This window comes from Mobula birostris, chromosome 26 (assembly GCF_030028105.1).
Source record: "Mobula birostris isolate sMobBir1 chromosome 26, sMobBir1.hap1, whole genome shotgun sequence".
Classification (NCBI taxonomy): Eukaryota; Metazoa; Chordata; class Chondrichthyes; order Myliobatiformes; family Myliobatidae; genus Mobula; species Mobula birostris.
In genome coordinates, this window is record NC_092395.1 from 4,442,952 (window position 1) to 4,462,056 (window position 19,105).

The 19,105-nt window shown below is 43.1% G+C and overlaps 1 protein-coding gene across 5 annotated transcripts in view; it reads left to right on the top strand.

Annotated features, from left to right (window-relative positions):
• The window catches only part of nfic (nuclear factor I/C), a 494,946-nt gene that overhangs the window by 415,000 nt on the left and 60,841 nt on the right, over positions 1-19,105 (top strand). The window contains exons 11-12 of one of the 5 annotated variants that reach the window (XM_072243879.1): positions 9,333-9,418; positions 16,961-17,182. In XM_072243879.1, coding sequence (XP_072099980.1) covers positions 9,333-9,418; positions 16,961-17,113 — 239 coding nt within the window. In that variant the 3' untranslated portion in view covers positions 17,114-17,182. Of the gene's footprint in view, positions 1-9,332; positions 9,419-16,960; positions 17,199-19,105 lie in introns of those variants that run through there. The other 4 variants (XM_072243881.1, XM_072243882.1, XM_072243878.1 and 1 more) reach the window with 4 other exon arrangements.

Genomic DNA, 19,105 nt, shown 5'->3' on the forward strand with positions numbered 1-19,105 from the left:
GCATGCTGTGCTGGCACCAGAATGTGTGGCCACGCTTGTGGCTGCCCCCAATACATCCTGAGGTTGTGTTGATCATTAACATTAAGGACACATTTCACAATAAATAAATCTGAAGCTGAACCTCTCTCATTGATGCCTTTGAGGGTTCTGCCACCAACTGTACACTTTCCCTTTGCATCTGCCCTCCCAAAGTGCAACACTCATACTTGCCCATTTCTCTTCTAGTTCTCTGTCTGCCTGCTTAGTTGGTCTTTTATTGTATTTATTTATTTACTGAGATACAGTATGGAATAGGCCCTTCCAGCCATCAAGCCACGCCACCCAAAAATCCTCCGATTTAATCCTCGTCTAATCACAGGACAATTTACAATGACCAATTAACCGACCAACCGGTACGTATTTGGATTGTGAGAGGAAACCAGAGCATGGGTAGGAACCCATGCGGTTACGGGGAGAACGTACAGGCAGCAGCAGGGACCGAATCCAGCTCACTCTGGTGCTGTAAAGTGTTGTGCTAATCACTACGTTACTGTGCTGCCCAGGCCATCTTGGAGGCTGTTCAATGTAAATTCATTATCGAAGTATGTATATATCACCATATACATCCCTGAGATTCATTTTCTTGAGGGCATTCACCGTAAATACAAAGAAACACACTCAAACAAGGACTAACAAACAAGCAATGTGCAATAGAAGACAAACTGCAAATACAAAAAAAAATGATAATAATAAACAAACAAATAAATAAATAATACTGAGAACATGAGTTGTAGAGTCTTTGAGAGTGAGTCAATAGGTTGTAGAATCAGTTCAGTGCTGGAGGAGTGAAGATGTCCGTGCTGGTTCAGGAGCCTGATGGTTGAAGGGTAATAACAGTTCCTGATTCTGGTGGTGTGGGTCCTGCGGCTCCCGTACCTCCTGCCTGCTGGCAGCAGTGAGAAGAGAACGTGACCTGGGTAGTGAATGCTGCTTTGCTAAGGAAGCATTCCTTGAAAATTTGCTGAATGGTGGAGGGGGCTTTACCTGTGATGGATTGGGTAAACAATATCTCCTTCTTGATGGTAGCAGCAAGAACGCTGATGAAGAACAAGGTATCCTGGCCAATGTCTACCAGTGAGTCACCATCACTAAAGCAATTTTCCTGGCAATTAGTGGGATTGTGCCATAAATGAAAAACAAGACTTTTTATTCTAGGAACATTCAATAACATATGGAAAGAAATTCCATAATGAATATGTACAGTAAGGATCAAACTAACTTTTCTATTTTAAGTATTATAAATAAATAATAAACACAATTTCAAACAAAGTTGTACTTTGGCAGAGACATCTGAGATTCACATCCTGGGATCCAAGCATTTGAGTAGACTTATTAAAATTGTTCTAAATTTAATGTGCCTTCAGTGTGTGGTTAAAGATTTATACATTTCTCAATTTGGCCGCAATTCTGGGTAAATACTTTTGCTTAAAGATTCAAGTTCAGCATATTCAATAATTTACTTTATAAATCTTATAAATGGAGGTGGTAATCATCTGGAAAGAGGAATATTTGCCTGGATGGCGATTGATGTGAATAATTCATTATTATCTGCTGGTTTATTTATGGGACATCTGTAGTCCGTAACTCCATAAACATGTGGACGGATAAAGAGGCGAAAGAGGACTTAGTCTCACTATGCACACTATACACTTCTTTGCCTGCAGTGGCAAATTCGTTTGTTAAAAAGAAACAATATTTAACGCATAAACAGTTTATTACAACAGCAACAAGAAAATTAATCTCACGGTTGTACCTGGTGACATATATATACTTTGATAACAAATTTACTTTGAACTTTGACCACATCCTATCAAAAGTATTCCCTTTCTCCTATACATCCCAACCTCAACTTCTTTGTGACTTCATTTCTTTCTTTCCCAGTTTGGATGAAAGGTCTTTGACCTGAAACATTCACTGTTCCTCCTCCAATAGATGGTGCCTGATCTGTTGAGTATTTCCAGCATTTTTGGTTCTGACTGCAGAGTTACATTCACTTAGCTTCTAGAGCAAGTTTAGAATAGAGCCGAGGGTTAAAGATTAGCTTTATTTGTCACTTGTACATCAAAACATACAGTGAAATGTGTCATTTATGTCAAATCAAATCAGTGAGGATTGTGCTGGGCAGCCTGTAAGTGTCGACATGCTTCCAGTGCCAACAGGGCATGCCCACAACTCACTAACCCAAACTGTAACTCTCTGGAATATGGGAGGAAACCAGAGCACCCGGAGAAAACCCATGCGGTCACAGAGAGAAATGTACATACTCCTTACAGACAACAGCAGGAGTTGAATCCCTCTCTTACAGCTGGCGTTAGCTGGGGGCCAGTGAATCTGTGGAACTCATTGTTTATGGAGGCCAAGTCTGGGGGTGTATTGAAATCAGAGGCTGATAGGTACTTGATTAATCAGGCCATCAAAGGTTATGGGGAGAAAGCAGGAGGATAGGGCTGAGGGGGTGATAAATCTGCCATGATGGAATGATAGAGCAGGCTCGATGGGCCGAATAGCCTAATTCTGCTGCTATGCCTTACGGTCTTCTGCTCTTATTCCCCGGTTAGTCAGAGATCCTTTTTCTACATGTAAAACATGGCCATCTGGAAATGAAACAATAACTCTGGGATTGCTTAACCACTGTGATGGATGAGTAGATGGTGGGAGAGCAGGGGTGGAACAAGAGGCCATGGCAATGACCTCTATTGACGGGATCCTACAAGTGTGGGTGCTTTTAGACTTGAAGTTCTCAGAACTGAAGGATCAGTTTCTTCAATCTGACCTTCAGGCAGCTCCTCAATCAATCATACAAAATGAAGGCTGTGTGGAGCTAAGCTTAGCACTGGGCCCACCGAGATGCCAAAACAAACACAGCCCTCCCTGCGTCCTGGACAGGAGACCCGTACAGCCACTGTCTCACAGCTCCAGTGACTCAGAGCAGCACACTCAAAATGCTGGAGGAACTCAGCAGGTCGGGCAGCAGATTCAATCTGGGCTTCCAGTGTTACTTGCGTGGAGTTTGCACGTTTGCCCCGTGACCATCTGAATCTTCCACTTTCTTCCCACATCCCAAAGACACGTGGATAAAGTTCAAGTTCAGATTTATAGGCATTCAGCCGTACACATGCATACCGCTAAAGGAGACCAAGCTCCTCTGGACCTAGGGTCTCAACGCAGTACATATAACTCACACACATAAAGTAATAGCACCACAAATAAATTAACAAATAATAAGGTGCACTTACGACACAAGTTAAAAAGTAAGCAGTATAACACTACAGGCGGTTCATATTTGATGAGACCTGGCAGGGAGTTCAGTAGTCTCGCAGCCTGGGGGATGAAGCTGTTTCCCATCCTAAAGTTCTTGTCCTGATGCTACGGTACCTGCTGCCTGATGCAAAGTGATTGTGGGACAGACAGGGGGAATCACTGACACTGCTCAGGGCCCTGTGTACACCATGCTCCTCTGTAGATTAACTGGAAGCTGTAAGTTGCCCTTACTGTGTAGGTGGGTAGTGGAATCTGGGAGGGAGGTTGGTGGGACACATGGGGAGAATGAAACAGAATTAGCACAGGATTCATACCAGTGGGTGCTTAATGTGGATTTAGTGCAGCATATTGCCCTGTTTCTGCAATCTGTGGTTCATTCACTCCTTGATGAGGACACATGCTGACCTTCACCAAGCCGCTGAGCTGGTCCAGCTACTCCCGAGGAGAAGATAATGAGTTGGCACATGTCAGAGAAGATGCTGGCCAGGAATTTTCCTCAAGATGCTTCAGCTCCAGCTCCTTATCTCTGCCAGAAGTGTGGTGAAACTCCCACGTAACTGCATGAGCTGGCTTACTGCCACAGGCTTAATCAACTCCCAGCAGATCCTGAGCCGATGAATTTATCCATCTGTGTCTTGGGCATACTCTGTGTTGAATTTCTATAACTCGGGTGAAGCAAAGACAAATACCCTGAATTGGAACTGGAATTTGAATTGTTTTATTGTTGTCAAAACCTTCTCTTGCAGTCCAACGATGCACCGGTAAGTAGATTGGTCATTCTAAACTGTTCTATGATTAGGCTAGGATTAAATTGGTTGGGGCACAAAGGGCCGGAAGAACCTGTTTCATGCTGTATCTCTAAGTAAATATATAAGTACAATGACTGTGTTCCTACAGATGACAGTGCATTGAGGTAGACTCATCGTCATCGAGCACTACAGTGTAGAAGCAGGCTCTTTGGCCCATCAAATCCATAGTGACCTGTTATTCTGCCTACTTCATCAATCTGCACTTGGACCCTAACCCTCCAAACCCCTCCTATCCATGTGCTTATCCAAACTTCTCCTCAATGTTGAAAACAACACTTCCACTAGCAGCTCGTTCCACATTCCCTCTGAATGCAGAAGTTCCCCTCGTGGTCCCCTTAAATATTTCACCTTTTACCCTTCACCAATGAATTCTGGTTCTCGTCACACCCAACCTCAGTGGAAAAAAGCTTGCTTGCATTTTCCCTATCTATATGTCTCATAATTTTGTAAACCTCTGTCAAATCTCCCCTGGATCTTCTATGCTTTAGGGAATAAAATCCTAACCCATTCAACATTTCCCTATAACTTAGGTCATCAAGTCTGGGCAGATAGAACAAAGTAAAACAATAACAAAGCAGAATAAAGTGTAAATCTACACTCCTGGCCACTTTATTAGGTACAACTGTACTCCCGCTCATTAACTTAATTTTCTAATCAGCCAGTCATGTGGCAGCAACTCAATGCATAAAAGCATGCAGACATGGTCAAGAGGTTTAGTTGTTGTTCAAACCAAACATCAAGATGAGGAAGAAATGTGATCTATGTGACTTTGACTGTGGAATGATTGTTGGTGCCAGACAGGGTGGTTTGAGTTTCTCATAACCTGCTGATCTCCTGGGATTTTCACACGCAATATTCTCTAGAGTTTAAAGACAACGGTGTGAAAAACAAAATTAAAATCCAGTGATCCGCAGTTCTGTGGGTGAAAATGCCTCTTAATGAGAGGTCAGAGGAGAATGGCCAGACTGGCTCAAGCGACAATAACTCAAATAACCACACTTTACAAGAGTGATGTGCAAAAGAGTATCTCTGAACACGCAACACATTGAACCTTAAAGTGGACGGGCTACAGCAGCAGAAGACCATGAGCATAAACTCAGTGGCCACATTATTAGGTAAAGAAGGTACCCAGTAAAGTGGCCACTGATTGTATGTAACATTCGGCATCCAACAGGTTATCGGAGAACTCAACGGTTCAGTTAGCATCTATGGAGACAGAGGGACGATGATGATACAGGACGACAACCTGAAGCATCGACCGCAGCTTTGCAGCCTAACGTGTAGTGTTCTATCAACAGCTTCTCTTTAACTCTAGATTCCAGCATCTGCAGTAACTTATGTTTATTCTTGTAGCTTCCCCGTTTGCAATAAGGGAAATTGTTTCTTCAATGAACTAAAAATCAGCTTTCCACAGGCCATGACACTCAGGGACTTGGGCTATATTATTTTATTTTATTTAGTGATACAGCCTGGAATTGGCCCTTTCGGCCCCTTGGGCAATGCTGTCCCAGCCATCTCACAACCTTGATCAACCTTAACCTAATCACGGGACAATTTACAATGACCAATTACCCTACCTGGTACATCTTTGGACTGTAGGAGGGGACTAGAGCACCAGAGCAAGCACACACATTCCAGGGGGTGGGCATACAGAGACTCCACACGGAACGGCATCAGAATTTCACTCCGAACTCCAGAGCACCTCAGAATGTAACAGCGCTGCGCTAACCATTATGCTGCAGTCGCGCCCCATTAAAAGTAATAAAAATAGTTTATTTTTGATGTACTTTTTTCTGTAACTGTGCCTTTCTGCTGTCGTAATTATATGTGATATGTGTGCTGTGTGTGACTGTTGGTACTGTGTTTTGCACCTCGGCCACTGGAGGAACACTGTTCCGTTTGGCTGTATTCGTGTGTATGGTTGGATGACAATTAAACTTGAACTTTGAAAGGGGAGGTACAATGTGAGGGAATGTTGAAAGCTCCAGCTCCTTCTCAAGCAGTAAGAGTTGTGTAAAATGCAGATACGGTATGTGTTGCAAATTATCATCTCCAAGAGCCAGCAAACCTTGAAAGGTTTAATGAGAAGTGTTTGATTAAGATGTACTAGTGATTTATTTAACGTACCATGAAATATTTCATTGTAAGCTACAGCTGGATCTAATTTATCTCCTTTGCAGTTGTCATTTCTGTATATCATTTATTAATCAGGTGCTAGTGTTGGCTACATATCACTGGACTTGTTGAATAGTGGCAGAAACATATTGCTGTTACTGATGAAGGGACATGGCCTGAAACATCAACTGTTTATTCCCCTCCATAGATGCTGCCTGACCATAATACTGAGTTCCTCCAGTATTTTGTGTGTGTTGGTCCTGATGAAGGGTCTCAGCCTGAAACACCAGTTGTTTATTCCATACCATAGATGCTGCCTGACCATAAGACATACAAGCAGAATTAGGCAATTAAGCCCATTAAATTTGCTCCGTTATTTCATCATGGCTGATCCCTAATCCCACTCAACCCCATACATCTGCCTTCTCGCCATATCCTTTGATACCCTGACTAATCAGGAAACTATCAACTTCCGCTTTAAATATACCCATGGGCTTGGCCTTCACCACAGTCTGTGGCAGAGCGTTCCACAGACTCACTACTCTCTGGCTAAAAAGGTTCCTCCTTATTTCTGTCTAAAAGGTCACCCCTCAATTTTGAGGTTGTGCCTTGTAGTTCTGGGTAGCCCAACCCAAAGGAACATCCTCTCTACATCCACCCTATCGAGTCCTTTCAACATTCAGTAGATTTCAATAAGATCCCAACACATTCTTCTAAATTCCAGTGAGTACAGGCCCAAAGCTGCCAAACCCTCCTCATATGTTAACCTCCTTCATTCCGGAATCATCCTCGTGAACCTCCTCTGGACTCTCTCCAATGACAACACATCCTTTCTGAGATATAGGGCTCAAAACTGTTGGCCTGGGTAGTGTTTTATGAAGACTCAGCATTATCTCTTTGCTTTTATATTCCATTCCCCTTGAAATAAATGCCAACATTGAAATTTCCTTCTTTACCACAGACTCAACCTGTCAACTTGGCACGTGGCCAAGTGGTTAAGGGGTTCATCTGGTTACCTCAAGGTTGCTAGTTCAAGCCTCAGCTGAGGCAGCGTGTTTGTGTCCTTCAGCAAGGCACTTAACCACACATTGCTCTAGTCTGTGCGAGGAGTGGCTCCCCACACAGACTTCCAATCTGCACCTTGTAAGGCATGAAAATGCCCGACGCAGGCCTCTCATGGTCTGAGTCGACATTCCCCCCGTCACCCTGTAAATTTACCTTCTGGGAGTCTTGCACAAGGACTCTTAAGTCCCTTTGCACCTCTGATGTTTGAATTTTTTCCCCACTTAGATAATAGTCTGCACTATTGTTCCTTTTACCAAAATGCATGATCATACATTTCCCAACACTGTATTCCATCTGCCACTTTTTTGCCCATTCTTCCAATTTGTCTAAGTCCTGCTGCAATCGCATTGCTTCCTCAGCACTACCTACCCCTCCACTGATCTTAGTAACATCCACAAACTTTGCACGAAGCCATCAATTCCATTATCTAAATCATTGACAAATAATGTGAAAAGTAGTGCTCCCAATACTGACCCCTGAGGAACAGCATTAGTCACCGGCAGCCAACTAGAGAAGGCCCCCTTTATTCCCTCTCACTCTCTCCTATCTGTCAGCCATTCCTCTATCCGTGCCAGTATCTTTCCTGCTGAGTGCCTACAGCATTTTGTATGTATTTTCCAAGTGTATATAATAGTCCTGCAAGAACCTTACTTTTTTCAGTCTGAAGCGCAAGGTAAATCTTATCTAAATCAGCCATGCCTCTTTTACGGAACATCATCCATAATGTTGTGCAATGCAAACTCATTGTGTCTGCTGCTTGAAACCCAAACAAAACAATAGTAACCAAGTTTATATTTCAGCACATGAAACTTCTTTGAAATAAAAAAGCCATTTTCTATAAATACGGCCAAACAAATAAATAGCCTTTGCTTTGAACCCCAGTGGGGTACCGAACATCAGCTTTTTTGTCGATAAGATCTGCAGGATTTCAAGCCTAGAGCAGTAGGAAATAACAACATTGCAGACATGAACATTTTAACCAAATTTCCCAGGCCTTGATGAGTATATTAATAGTTTCCCCTTGTCTCCCAGTTTATTTGCTTCCTTCCTTCAATTTAATACTGACTTATGAGAACAGTGGTTATTTTACCTCCTTTTTGAAATGATACTAAAGAAATAACTTTCTACATTTTTCTGAGGAAAATTGCTCATTTTTCATGTAATGATGTGATTTTGGCCATAGATTTCCTTCCATAGAATTGAAGTCTTTGGAACTTCGGCTGCTGTTTCTGCAGCTCTCGGTTTTTACAGGATGGAGTTGCTAGTTCCATACCCAACCCTCCTCCGTTTGCAGCTGGGTTTGGAAATGTCTTCGGCAGAGTTCAGGAAACGTGCGGCAGAGTTTGTAAATTGGAAAAGCTGTTGCTGCACTGAGGCAGTTCTACTCTCACAATTAAATTTGTAATTAATTTTAAATCACTTTGTAGAGATCTGTTTTCACTTTGACGCAAAAGAGTCTTTTTCTGTTGATTAGTGTCAAAAAAGCCAAATTAAATCCACTGTGATTCAATGTTGTAAAACAATAAAAGATGAAAACTTCCAAGGGAGGGGGTGAATACTTTTTATAGGCACTGTGTGTGTGTGTGTGTGTGTGTATAGATATATATAGATAGATAGATAGATAGATAGATAGATAGATAGATAATAAGTACTACAAAAATTATCAAAAAAAGAAAAAACAGTGAGGTGGAGTTCATGAGTTCAGTGTCCATTCAGAAATCCAATGGCAGAGGGGAAGAATCTGTTCCTGAAACACTGAATGTGTGTCTTCAGTGTCCTGTGCCTCCTCGTTGATGGTAGCAATGAGAAGAGGGCATGTCCTGGGTGACAGGGGTCCTTGATGCTGAATGCTTCCTTTTTGAGGCATCACCTTTTGAAGATGTCCATGATGCTGGTGACTTGACATACAATGTCTCAATTCTTCAGTGGCAACATGTAAGATTTCAATATTGAGTGTCAGTTATTCTTTTGACTCAATGAAAATATAGTTGAGATATATTGTGGTGTGTGTCCACTGCTAATAACAATGCCATTTCATTTCAGCGTATACGACACCTGGCACACCCCCAGCTAACCGATCCTTTGTGGGAATAGGACCAAGAGATCCTGGTAGCCTTTATCAGCCACAGGTATTGTAGCAGGTCTTGTTTCATTTGTCCTTTGGTTTTGGTAATTGGTTTGTTATTGTCACACCTACTGAGGTGCAGTGAGAAACATGTTGCATTCCAGTCATACCTATCATTTTGTAATGAGGACATATATACAGAAAGGTGCTGGAAAAGGGCCAGAACATCCTGAAGGATCCCACTCACCCTGCTCATGGACTGTTTGTCCCACTCCCACCAGGGAGGAGGCTACATAGCATCCACACCAGGACTGCCAGACTCAAAAACAGTCACTTTCCCCAAGCAGTAAGGATGATCAACACCTCCACCCACTAACCCACCCCTCCATACCCCCACCCCGCCATCTGTCAGAGTCGCCCAATGTATAGCATCACTTTATGGACATATAATCAATCTCTGTATATAAGTTACCTTACATATTTATATTTATTGTGTTTTTCTAATTATTGTACTATATTATTTATCTTGTGTTTTTTTGTGCTGCTTCAGATCTGGAGTTACAATTATTTCATTTTCCTTGTTCTTGTGTACTGAAAACATTAAGATTAAACAATGTTGAATCTTGAACAATGTTGAAGTACATCGAGATAGTACAAGTGAAAAACAACAAAGGAACGAGGAATATAGTTTTACAGTTACAGGGAAAGTTCGGTGCAGGTAAACAAAAATGGGTGCAAGAATCATAATGAAGGAGATTGTGAGGTCAAGAGTTCATCTGTATTGTGCAATAAGTCCATTCAATTGTCTGATAACAGTGGGATAGAAGCTGTCCTTGAGCCCTGGTGGTACTTATTTCATAGAACATAGAACAGTACAGCACAGTACAGGCCCTTCAGCCCACAATGTTGTGCCGACCCTCAAACCCTGCCTCTCATATAACCCCCCCCCCACCTTAAATTCCTCCATATTCCAAGCGTTTGTATCTTCTGCCCGGTGAAAGGGTGGAGAAGGGAGAATGTCTGGGGTGGGACAAGGGGTCTTGGATTGTCTAGGCTGCTTTCTCAAGGCAGCGGGTAGTGTAGACAGAGTCTTTGGAGGGGAGACTGGTTTCTGTGACGTACTGAGCTGTGTCCAGGATACACAGAGCAGTTGCCATACCAAGCCATGATGCATCCGGGTAGAATGTTTCCCATGGTGCATCTGTAAAAATTGGTGCGAGTCGTCAGGGACGTGCCAATTTCCTTAGTCTTTTACTTCATCCCTTCACACCAATGTCTTGTCATCTTGAAAGATATTGTTGAGAACCAAATTATACCGTCCTTCTCAACAAACAATACTGCCCTAAAGCAACACACACAAAATGCTGGAGGAACTCAGGAGGTCAGGCAGCTTCAGAGGATATGAATCAACAATCAACATTCATGCCATCAGGTCGGAGGCTACTCAGACAAAATATGAGGTGTTGCTCCTCCACCCTGAGAGTGGCCTCATCGTAGAGTAGCCTCCAACCTGATGGCATAAACATCTATTTCTTCTTCGGGTAAAAAAAATTCCCTCTTCCTTCCCTTTTCTTCTATTCCCCACTCTGGTCTTCTTACCTCTTCTCACCTGCCTTTCACCTTTCCCTAGTGCCTCTCCTCCTTCCATTTCTCCTGTGGTCCACTCTCTTCTCCCATCAGATTCCTTCCTCCCCAGCCCTCTACCACCTGAATTCAGCTATTACCTTCTAGCTTGTCCTCTTTCCCCTCCACCTCCACCAACCCCCCACACACCTTTTTTATTTTCATATCTTCCCCCTTCTTTCTCAGTCCTGAGGAAGAGTATCAGCCCGAAATGTCGACTGTTTATTCCCTCCATAGATGCTGGTTTACCTGCTGAATTCCTCCAGCATTTTATGTGTGTTGCTCTGGATTTCCAGCATCATATTGTCCTAAATACTCCAAAGACATGCTGGTTATCTAGTTAATTGGTCATTGTAAATTGTCCCGTCATTAGGCTAGGGTTAAATCGGGTGGGTTGTTGGGCGGCGTGACTCAAAGGGCCGGAAGAGCCTATTCCACACTGTATCTCCAAATAAAGAAAAATCTTCCCTGTTTTGAGCCTTCCCAAACTTTTTTTCATTATTTAGTCTTATGCAAGGGCTAGAACGTAGTACAGTACAGCCCGGTACAGACGCTTCAGTCCACAATGTTGTGCCAACCTTTTAACCTACTCCACGATCAATCTAACAATCTAGCCATTGCCTCCTACATATCCCTCCCTTTTTCTTCATCCATGTGCCCCTGTAAGCATCTCTTAAACATCCTAATGAATCGGTCTCTACCACCACCCTTGGTAGGTCATTCCACCAATCTTTGTGTAAAAAAAAAACCTTCCTCTATCATTTCCCCAATACTTTCCTCCTATGCCCCAGCGCATTACCATTTCCACCCTGGGAAAAAGTCTCTAGCTGTCCACTAAATCTGTGCCTCATGTCATCTTGTACACCTCTATCAAGTCACCTCTCATCCTCCTTCGAAGAGAGAAGCTCTAGCGCACTCGACTCATCCTCATAGAAGACATGCTGTCTCTCTAATCCAGGCAGCATCCTGGTAAATCTCCTCTGCACCCATTCTGAAGTTCCCACATCCTTCCTATAATGATGGACAGAAGTGAACACAATATTCTAAGTGTGGTCTGACCAGGGTTTTGTGGAACTGCTACATTACTCGCAGTTCTTGAACTCAATCCCCTGACTAATGAAAGCCATCACACCATACTCCTCACTTATGCCTAATGTCTTCCAACCCCTGATGAAGAGTCTCAACCCAAAATATCAGCTGCTTATTCCCCTCCACAGATCCTTTCTACCTCATCGTTTTCAAATTATTGATCAGTTTTCTTTTCAATGTGCATCTTTTCCTTACAAGCAGATAAAGGTTTTTCTAGCTTTCTTCCTTGTTGAATGACAATCCTGAAAAAGATTCCAAAATCTCTGGAGTTTTTTTAAATTAGTTATCCTGGCAGAATCTTTCCTGAACCCACAGAACTGAAGAAAATGAAGAAGTCAAGATGTCATCTTTAAAAGATAACAAATGTGATCTCAGAGAAAAGTAACAAATTAAAATAATTGAAAGGCAGTTATGAATTATGGCTAACATTTTGTAACATGAAGAAAGAACAGACTCTTTTATTTGGCAAAATGATAAAACTTGTTGCATGAACATTGGGTTGGGCACATGGGTCGCCATGGTAACATAGCAGTTGGTGTGACACTATTACAGCTCGGGATGTTGCGGAGTTCGGAGTTCAATTCTGGCTCTGTCTGTAACCAGTTTGTACATCCTCCCCATGGCTTGTGGGCTGGACTCTGTAGTTCATGTTATGACGTGCTTCTTGTTTCTGATAGCTCCCTTTCTTCTCGCTATTGTGTGCAATTTTGATTGGGGTGGACTGCCTCTGTGGCCTGCAGTAGACAGATGACACAGCACTAGATTGAACTGAACTGAGCTGAAACTGAACATTCCTGGACCATTTCAGTGACCTGCAGTTGTTTTATATTCTGTGCTTTTCGCTCTTTTATTTGCCATTTGCACAATTTGTTCCTTTTTTTTTGCAAGTTGGGGGTTCGATGTTTTTCTTTGAATAGATTCTATCATTTGCTTTGTTTCATGGCTGTCTGTGGGAAGGCGAATCTGAGGGTTGTATACTGCATATATACTTTGATAGTGAATGTACGTTGAATCTTGAATCTTGAACCACATAGGTTTCATCCGGGTGCTCCAGCTTTTCTCCTACAGTCCAAAGGCGTACGGGTTGGTAGGTTAACTAGTCATTGTAAATAGTCTTGTGGTTATGCTAGGGTTAAATCAGCGGGTTGCTGGGCAGTGTGGCTCGGTGGACCAGAAGGGCCTGTTCCACTCTGTATCTCTAAATTGAAATGTACATCAGCCAGTCCAGGAGACAAGACTAAGTTTTCTTTCACTCTGTGACAGGACTTAAAAAGCCTGAGCTACTCACTGTCTCCATTTTTTGCTTAAGGCTGTCATTTAAGGGTTTGGATAGCAAATTGCAAAAAAATCATATTTTTCTCTCATTGTTAACTTTAATGGAATACTGCACTGAATGAGTCTACTGTCAGTGTGGAGGAGCAACACCTCATATTCCGTCTGGGTAGCCTCCAACCTGATGGCATGAACATCAATTTCTCCTTCTGGTAACTTTTTCCCTCTCTCCCCTCCCTCTTCTTTATTTCCCCATTCTGGGCCCCCTCTTACATATTCTCTTCACATTATCACCTCCCCCTGGTGCCCCTCCTCCTTCCCTTCCTCCTATGGCCCACTCTCCTCTCCCATCAAATTCCTTCTTCTCCAGTCCTTTACCTTTTCCACCCATCACCTCCCAGCTTTTTACTTCATCCTCCCTCCCCGACCCATCTGTCAGCTAGTCCTCCTTCCCCGCCCCCATCTTCATACGCTGGCATCTTTCCCCTTCCTGTCCAGTCCGGATGAAGGGTCTCGGTCTGAAAGGTCATCTGTTTATTCCCCTCCATAGATGCTGCCTGACCTGCTGAGTTCCTCCAGCGTTTTGTGTGTGTTGCTCTGGATTTCCAGCATCTGCAGAATCTCTTGTGTTTGTGATAAACATCGATATTGATTTTCGTTATTTATCTGTGATTCCTCCTACTTCAGTGATGACTTATATGCCGCGTCATTTGTTGTTTTGCAGCAGCAGTACTCTGCTGAGACAAAATTACTGCAAATTACAAGATAAAGAATGCAGAAAGAAAAGAATAAAGGAGTAATGTTCCTGTGATTAGGCTAGGGTTAAATCGGTTGGTTGCTGGTGGCATGGCTGAAAGGGCCCAGTCCACACTGCATCGCAAAATAAACAAATAAATAGATCACGAAATCTATTTTGCAGCTAAGAATTGTGTTCTCAGACTTCATTAACTTCCAGTCAGGATAAACAAGTGAAGAATTGCATGGGGACACTGACACAGAGGATACAAATAAAATAGAGCTCTGAAATCCCGAGAAGCATGAATTGTTGTCATTTACACATTATTGGAATGATAGGCTTTCTTAGCTGAATGCGTGACAGGGTGTCTCTAATTTTGATTCCATATTAAGCTTCTGAGAAACTGCAGATCTTTACTCAGGCTCAGTCATCAGACACAGTTCTTTCAAAGAAAGATGGATTGCTTGATACTTGAAGATCGAAGCTATCCAGAGTATCGCGACTGTCAGCACATTTCCACAGCCTAGTTAAGTCAGAATCAAGTATAATTTTAGATAGTGAGTAAATATGCTCAAAGAGTTCATATAATGTGGTGATTGTCTGTCATATCCAACAATGGCAGAAGATCTGTGTGGGAGAGTTTTTAAAGTGGAAAAGCTGTTACGCTGGGACAGTTCCACTCTCTCTGCCTCGGACGTCTAGGTCCAGGGGTAAGAGTAGTTGTCAGAAACTGGGGTCTTCCTTGGCTGCAGTGAGTGACCATGATTCCCACGAATCGTTGCAGAACCACTTTCCAACAGCTGGATCGCATCATCTGCCCAGTCCGTCAGAGCTGACTTCATACGCTAGGACAGGCATATCCCCCACCTCACCACGGTACGAGGTCCACCAGCTGCCCTCACCTAGTTTAGCCCCCCTAACAAAGCAGTGTACTGGGTTGTGGGTGCAGTCTCATGCAAACAGCTACTTGGAGCCGCAGGTGAGACCAGTGGAGACCAAAGGTGAGTGAGCTGTCCCGGATTGCACATGACCCTTCACCAGAGGTGCTACCCGTTCCTGGGCTCCGTACTTGTAATAAACACAAGAGATTCTACAGATTATGAAAATCCAGCATACGAGGGCTGATTGGTAAGTTCATGGCGTAAGATAGAAGGAGTCAATTTGAGAAAACCTAGCACATTTATTTTTCAGCATAGTCCTCTCCTACATTTGCACACTTATTCCGGCGGTCGTGGAGCATACGGATCTTGGACCTCCAGAAAGTGTCCACAACAGGGTGATTGATAAGTTCGTGGCCCAAGTTAGAAGGAGATGTTATACAGCTCTTGTTACATGCACATGTAGTCCAACTCTTTGATTGATTATGCAGAAATTTTGAAGTTAATAACTCGTCTCCTTCCACCTTAGGCCACAAACTTATCAATCACCCCTGCTGTGGACACTTTCGGAAGTCCAAGATCCGTATGCTCCACGACTGCTGGACTAAGTGTGTAAATGTAGGAGGGGACTATGTTGAAAAATACATGTGTTAGGTTTTCTAAAATTGACTCCTTCTACCTTAGGCCATGAACTTACCAATCACTCCTCATAAAATATTGAAAATGCACCCAACCTTTTTTATGCCATGGATCAATACCATTAAAGAAAGGGTCCATGACCCCAGGTTGTGAACCCCTGATCTATGAAAAGGAATAAACTGTGATGTTTCAGACCGCGACACTTCATCAGGTCCTAAACATGGGTCTGGACCTGAAACATCAACTGTTTTCAACTGTTTATTCATTTCCATAGATGCTGCCTGATCTGCTGAGCTCTTCCAGCATTGTGTGTGTATGTGTGTGTGTGTGTGTGTGTTGCATAATGAGTATATATTTTAGTTTTTGCTCCAGAAGCTTAACAATTGAAGAAAAAGCCGTTAGTGCGATGCTGTTACAGCTTGAGGCATCAGCATTTGGTGTTCAATTCTGTGTCCACTGTATGCAATTCTGTACATTCCTTCTGGTATGCAGATTGGTTTCCTCTGGAAGGCCAGTTAACCTGCTTAACTGGTTTGGACTGTGGGAGGAAACCAGAGAACCCGGAGAAAACACACACGTCCACAGGAAGGAAGTACGAACTTATGACAAGAGGCACCAGAATTGAACTTTGAATACCAACCCACCCCAGCTGAAAAGACATTGTACTAACCATGGTACCCTTCCTTGCAGTCTTGGGCAGAGCAGTTGAATACCAAACTTGGATGCATCCGGATAGAATGTTTCCTGTGATGTACCCGTCATAATTGGTGAGGACCATCATGACCATGCTGAACTTCCTGGGTCTTCTGAGGACATAGTGGCATTGGTGTACATTCTTGGTCACAGCGGCAACATAATTTAACCAGGAAAAATAGTTGCTGTTATTTACCCTGGGGACTCAACTCTTTGAATATAAGATCTTTCAGTTTTATTGTCTCCTGGTTAACTGGGTGCAACATTTATGGGTTGAGTTGAAAGTTGGTTAACCAGTCGTATCTAACAAACCCGACCTATCAAATATTGAAAGGTCTGGATAGGGTGGAAATGGAGAAGATGTTTCTTATAGTGGGGTAGTCTAGGACGTGAGGGCAGTGCCTCAGAATAGAAAGACGTCCATTTAGAACAGAGATGAGGAATTTCTTTAGCCAGAGGGTGGGGATATCTGTGGAATTCATTGCCATTGACAGCTGTGGAGGCCAAGTCAAAGCAAAGGTTGATAGGTTCTTGATTAGTCAAGGCATCAAGGGTTATGAGGAGAAGGCAGGAAAATGGTGTTGAGAGGGATAATAAATCAGCCATGGTAGAATGGTGGAGTAGACTCGATGGGCCATATGGCCTAATTCTGCTCCTATATCTTATTGTCTTATAGGCTCTTGAGAAAAGGGAATATCCCTGTTGGCCACCAGGAAGTTCTGCCTTTCGTGGACAGAGCAAAGATGCTCAACAAAGCAGTCCGGCAATCTACCTCAGATCTCACCAATTTAGAGGAGACCACACCCGGAGCACCAGATGTAGGATATAGGAAGTGATTCCTACTTTCTTCTGTCTTTCTTGAGAGCTATTTGTAAGAGCTGTAATCAATAGCAGTGCAGGATAGTCCTTACACCATTTTGTGGATCAACAGCAATGGTTGTAGCGCCAGTAATTGAGATCTTTACGAAGTGTCGCCTTGCAGATCTGCACATTTAACTGATAACACTGGAATACTAATGCCTGGAGCTGAGCCACTGTATGAATTATTAATATTTCTCTCCAATATATTTCATAGTTTGCATAAACTTTACATTGTGCAATGTGTTTTCAGCGACTTGATAGAGGGAAGAGGCAAAGATTTAATGAAGCTTAGATCGAGTGGATGCCCACAGAATTTTTCCCAGGGCAGAAATGGCTAATTCAAGGTGGCATCATTTTAAGGTGATTGGATGAAAGTGTGGGGTGTACATCAGAGGTAATTGTTTTTAACAGAGTGTGGTGGGGGCGTGGAACACACTGCTGACGTGGTGATAGAGGCTAGTACATTAGGGGCATTAAGGAAACTCTTAGAAGGGCACATGGACAATAGAAAAACAGAGGGTTATGTAGGAGGGAAGAGCTAGATTGATTTTAGAGTAGATGATAAGGTTGCGGGTCAATGTCTGTACTGTTTCCTACTGTATTCTATGCTCTATGTTCTAACCAGAAACAATACGATCACTTGAGCTGCTAGCACAAGTCGTCCATACAAGCTAGATTTCAACGTCTAAGAAAGGTTTAGATTGGTAAATTAGTAGTAGGGATATGGAGGTCTATGGTCCTGGTGCAGGTCATTGGGAGTAGGCAGTTTAAATGGTTTCAGCATGGACTAGATGAGCAGAAGGGCCTGTTTCTGCGCTGTGCTTCTCTGTGTCTCTATGTATGCAGGATAGAAGGGGGCAGTGATTCCAGGCACCGCTTTCAAACTACTTAGAACTTGCAATATTTTATTTCAGCTCAGTTTCTTCACATTAAACGTCAGTCTTGTTTGCCAAAAAAAGAACAAATGTAAAACACGGAAGATTCGACAGATGCTGGAAATCCTGAGCAATTCACTTCAGCTGCTGAAGGAACTCAGCAGTATCTATGAAGGGGAATAAAAAGTCAACATTTCAGGCTGGAAAGGAAGGGGGACGAAAGCAGAATAAGAATGAAGGGAGAAGGGAATGAGTGCAGAGTGATAGGTGATAGGTGAGACCAGATGAGGGGGAAGGTTGGTGGATGAGATGAAGTAAAAAACTGGGAGTTGATAGGTGAAGATCCTGCCAAAGGGTCTTGGCCCGAAACACCGACTGTTTACTCTTTTCCATAGATGCTGCCTGGCCTGCTGAGAAACTGCAGCATTTCGTGCATGTTGAAAGGCTGAGAAGAGCAGAGTGGATCGTGGAAGAAAGGGAAAGAGGAGGGAAAGGGAAAGAGGAGGGGCACCAGAGGGAGGTGATAGGCAGGTGAGCAGAAAAGAAAGGATAAGAGGAGGAGCAGAATGGGGAGTAGAAAAAGGGAGAAAACTGGGGGGGGGGGGGGATGGCGGCAAGGGGTAAATTACCAGAAGAGAAAATACAGAAAACTGAGGTGCAAAGGGACTTGGGAGTCCTTGTGCAGGATTCTCTAAAGGTAAATTTGCAGGTTGAGTCTGTGGCGAGGAAGGCAAATGTGATTTGGCATTCATTTCAAGAGGGCTAGAATATAAAAGCAAGGATGTAATGTTGAGACTTTATAAGGTACTGATGAGGCCTCACTTGGAATATTGTGAGCAGTTTTGGGCTCCTTAAAAAGGATATGCTGAAACTGGAGAGGGTTCAAAGGAGGTTCACAAAAATGATTCCAGGATTAAATGGCTTATCTTATGAAAAGCATTTGATGGCTCTGGGCCTATGTTCACTGGAATTCAGAATAAGAGGTGACCTCATTGAAATCTCTCGAATGGCGAAAGGCCACAATGGAGTGGATGTGGGGAGGATGCTTCCTATGATGGGAGGATCTAAGACCAGAGGGCACAGCT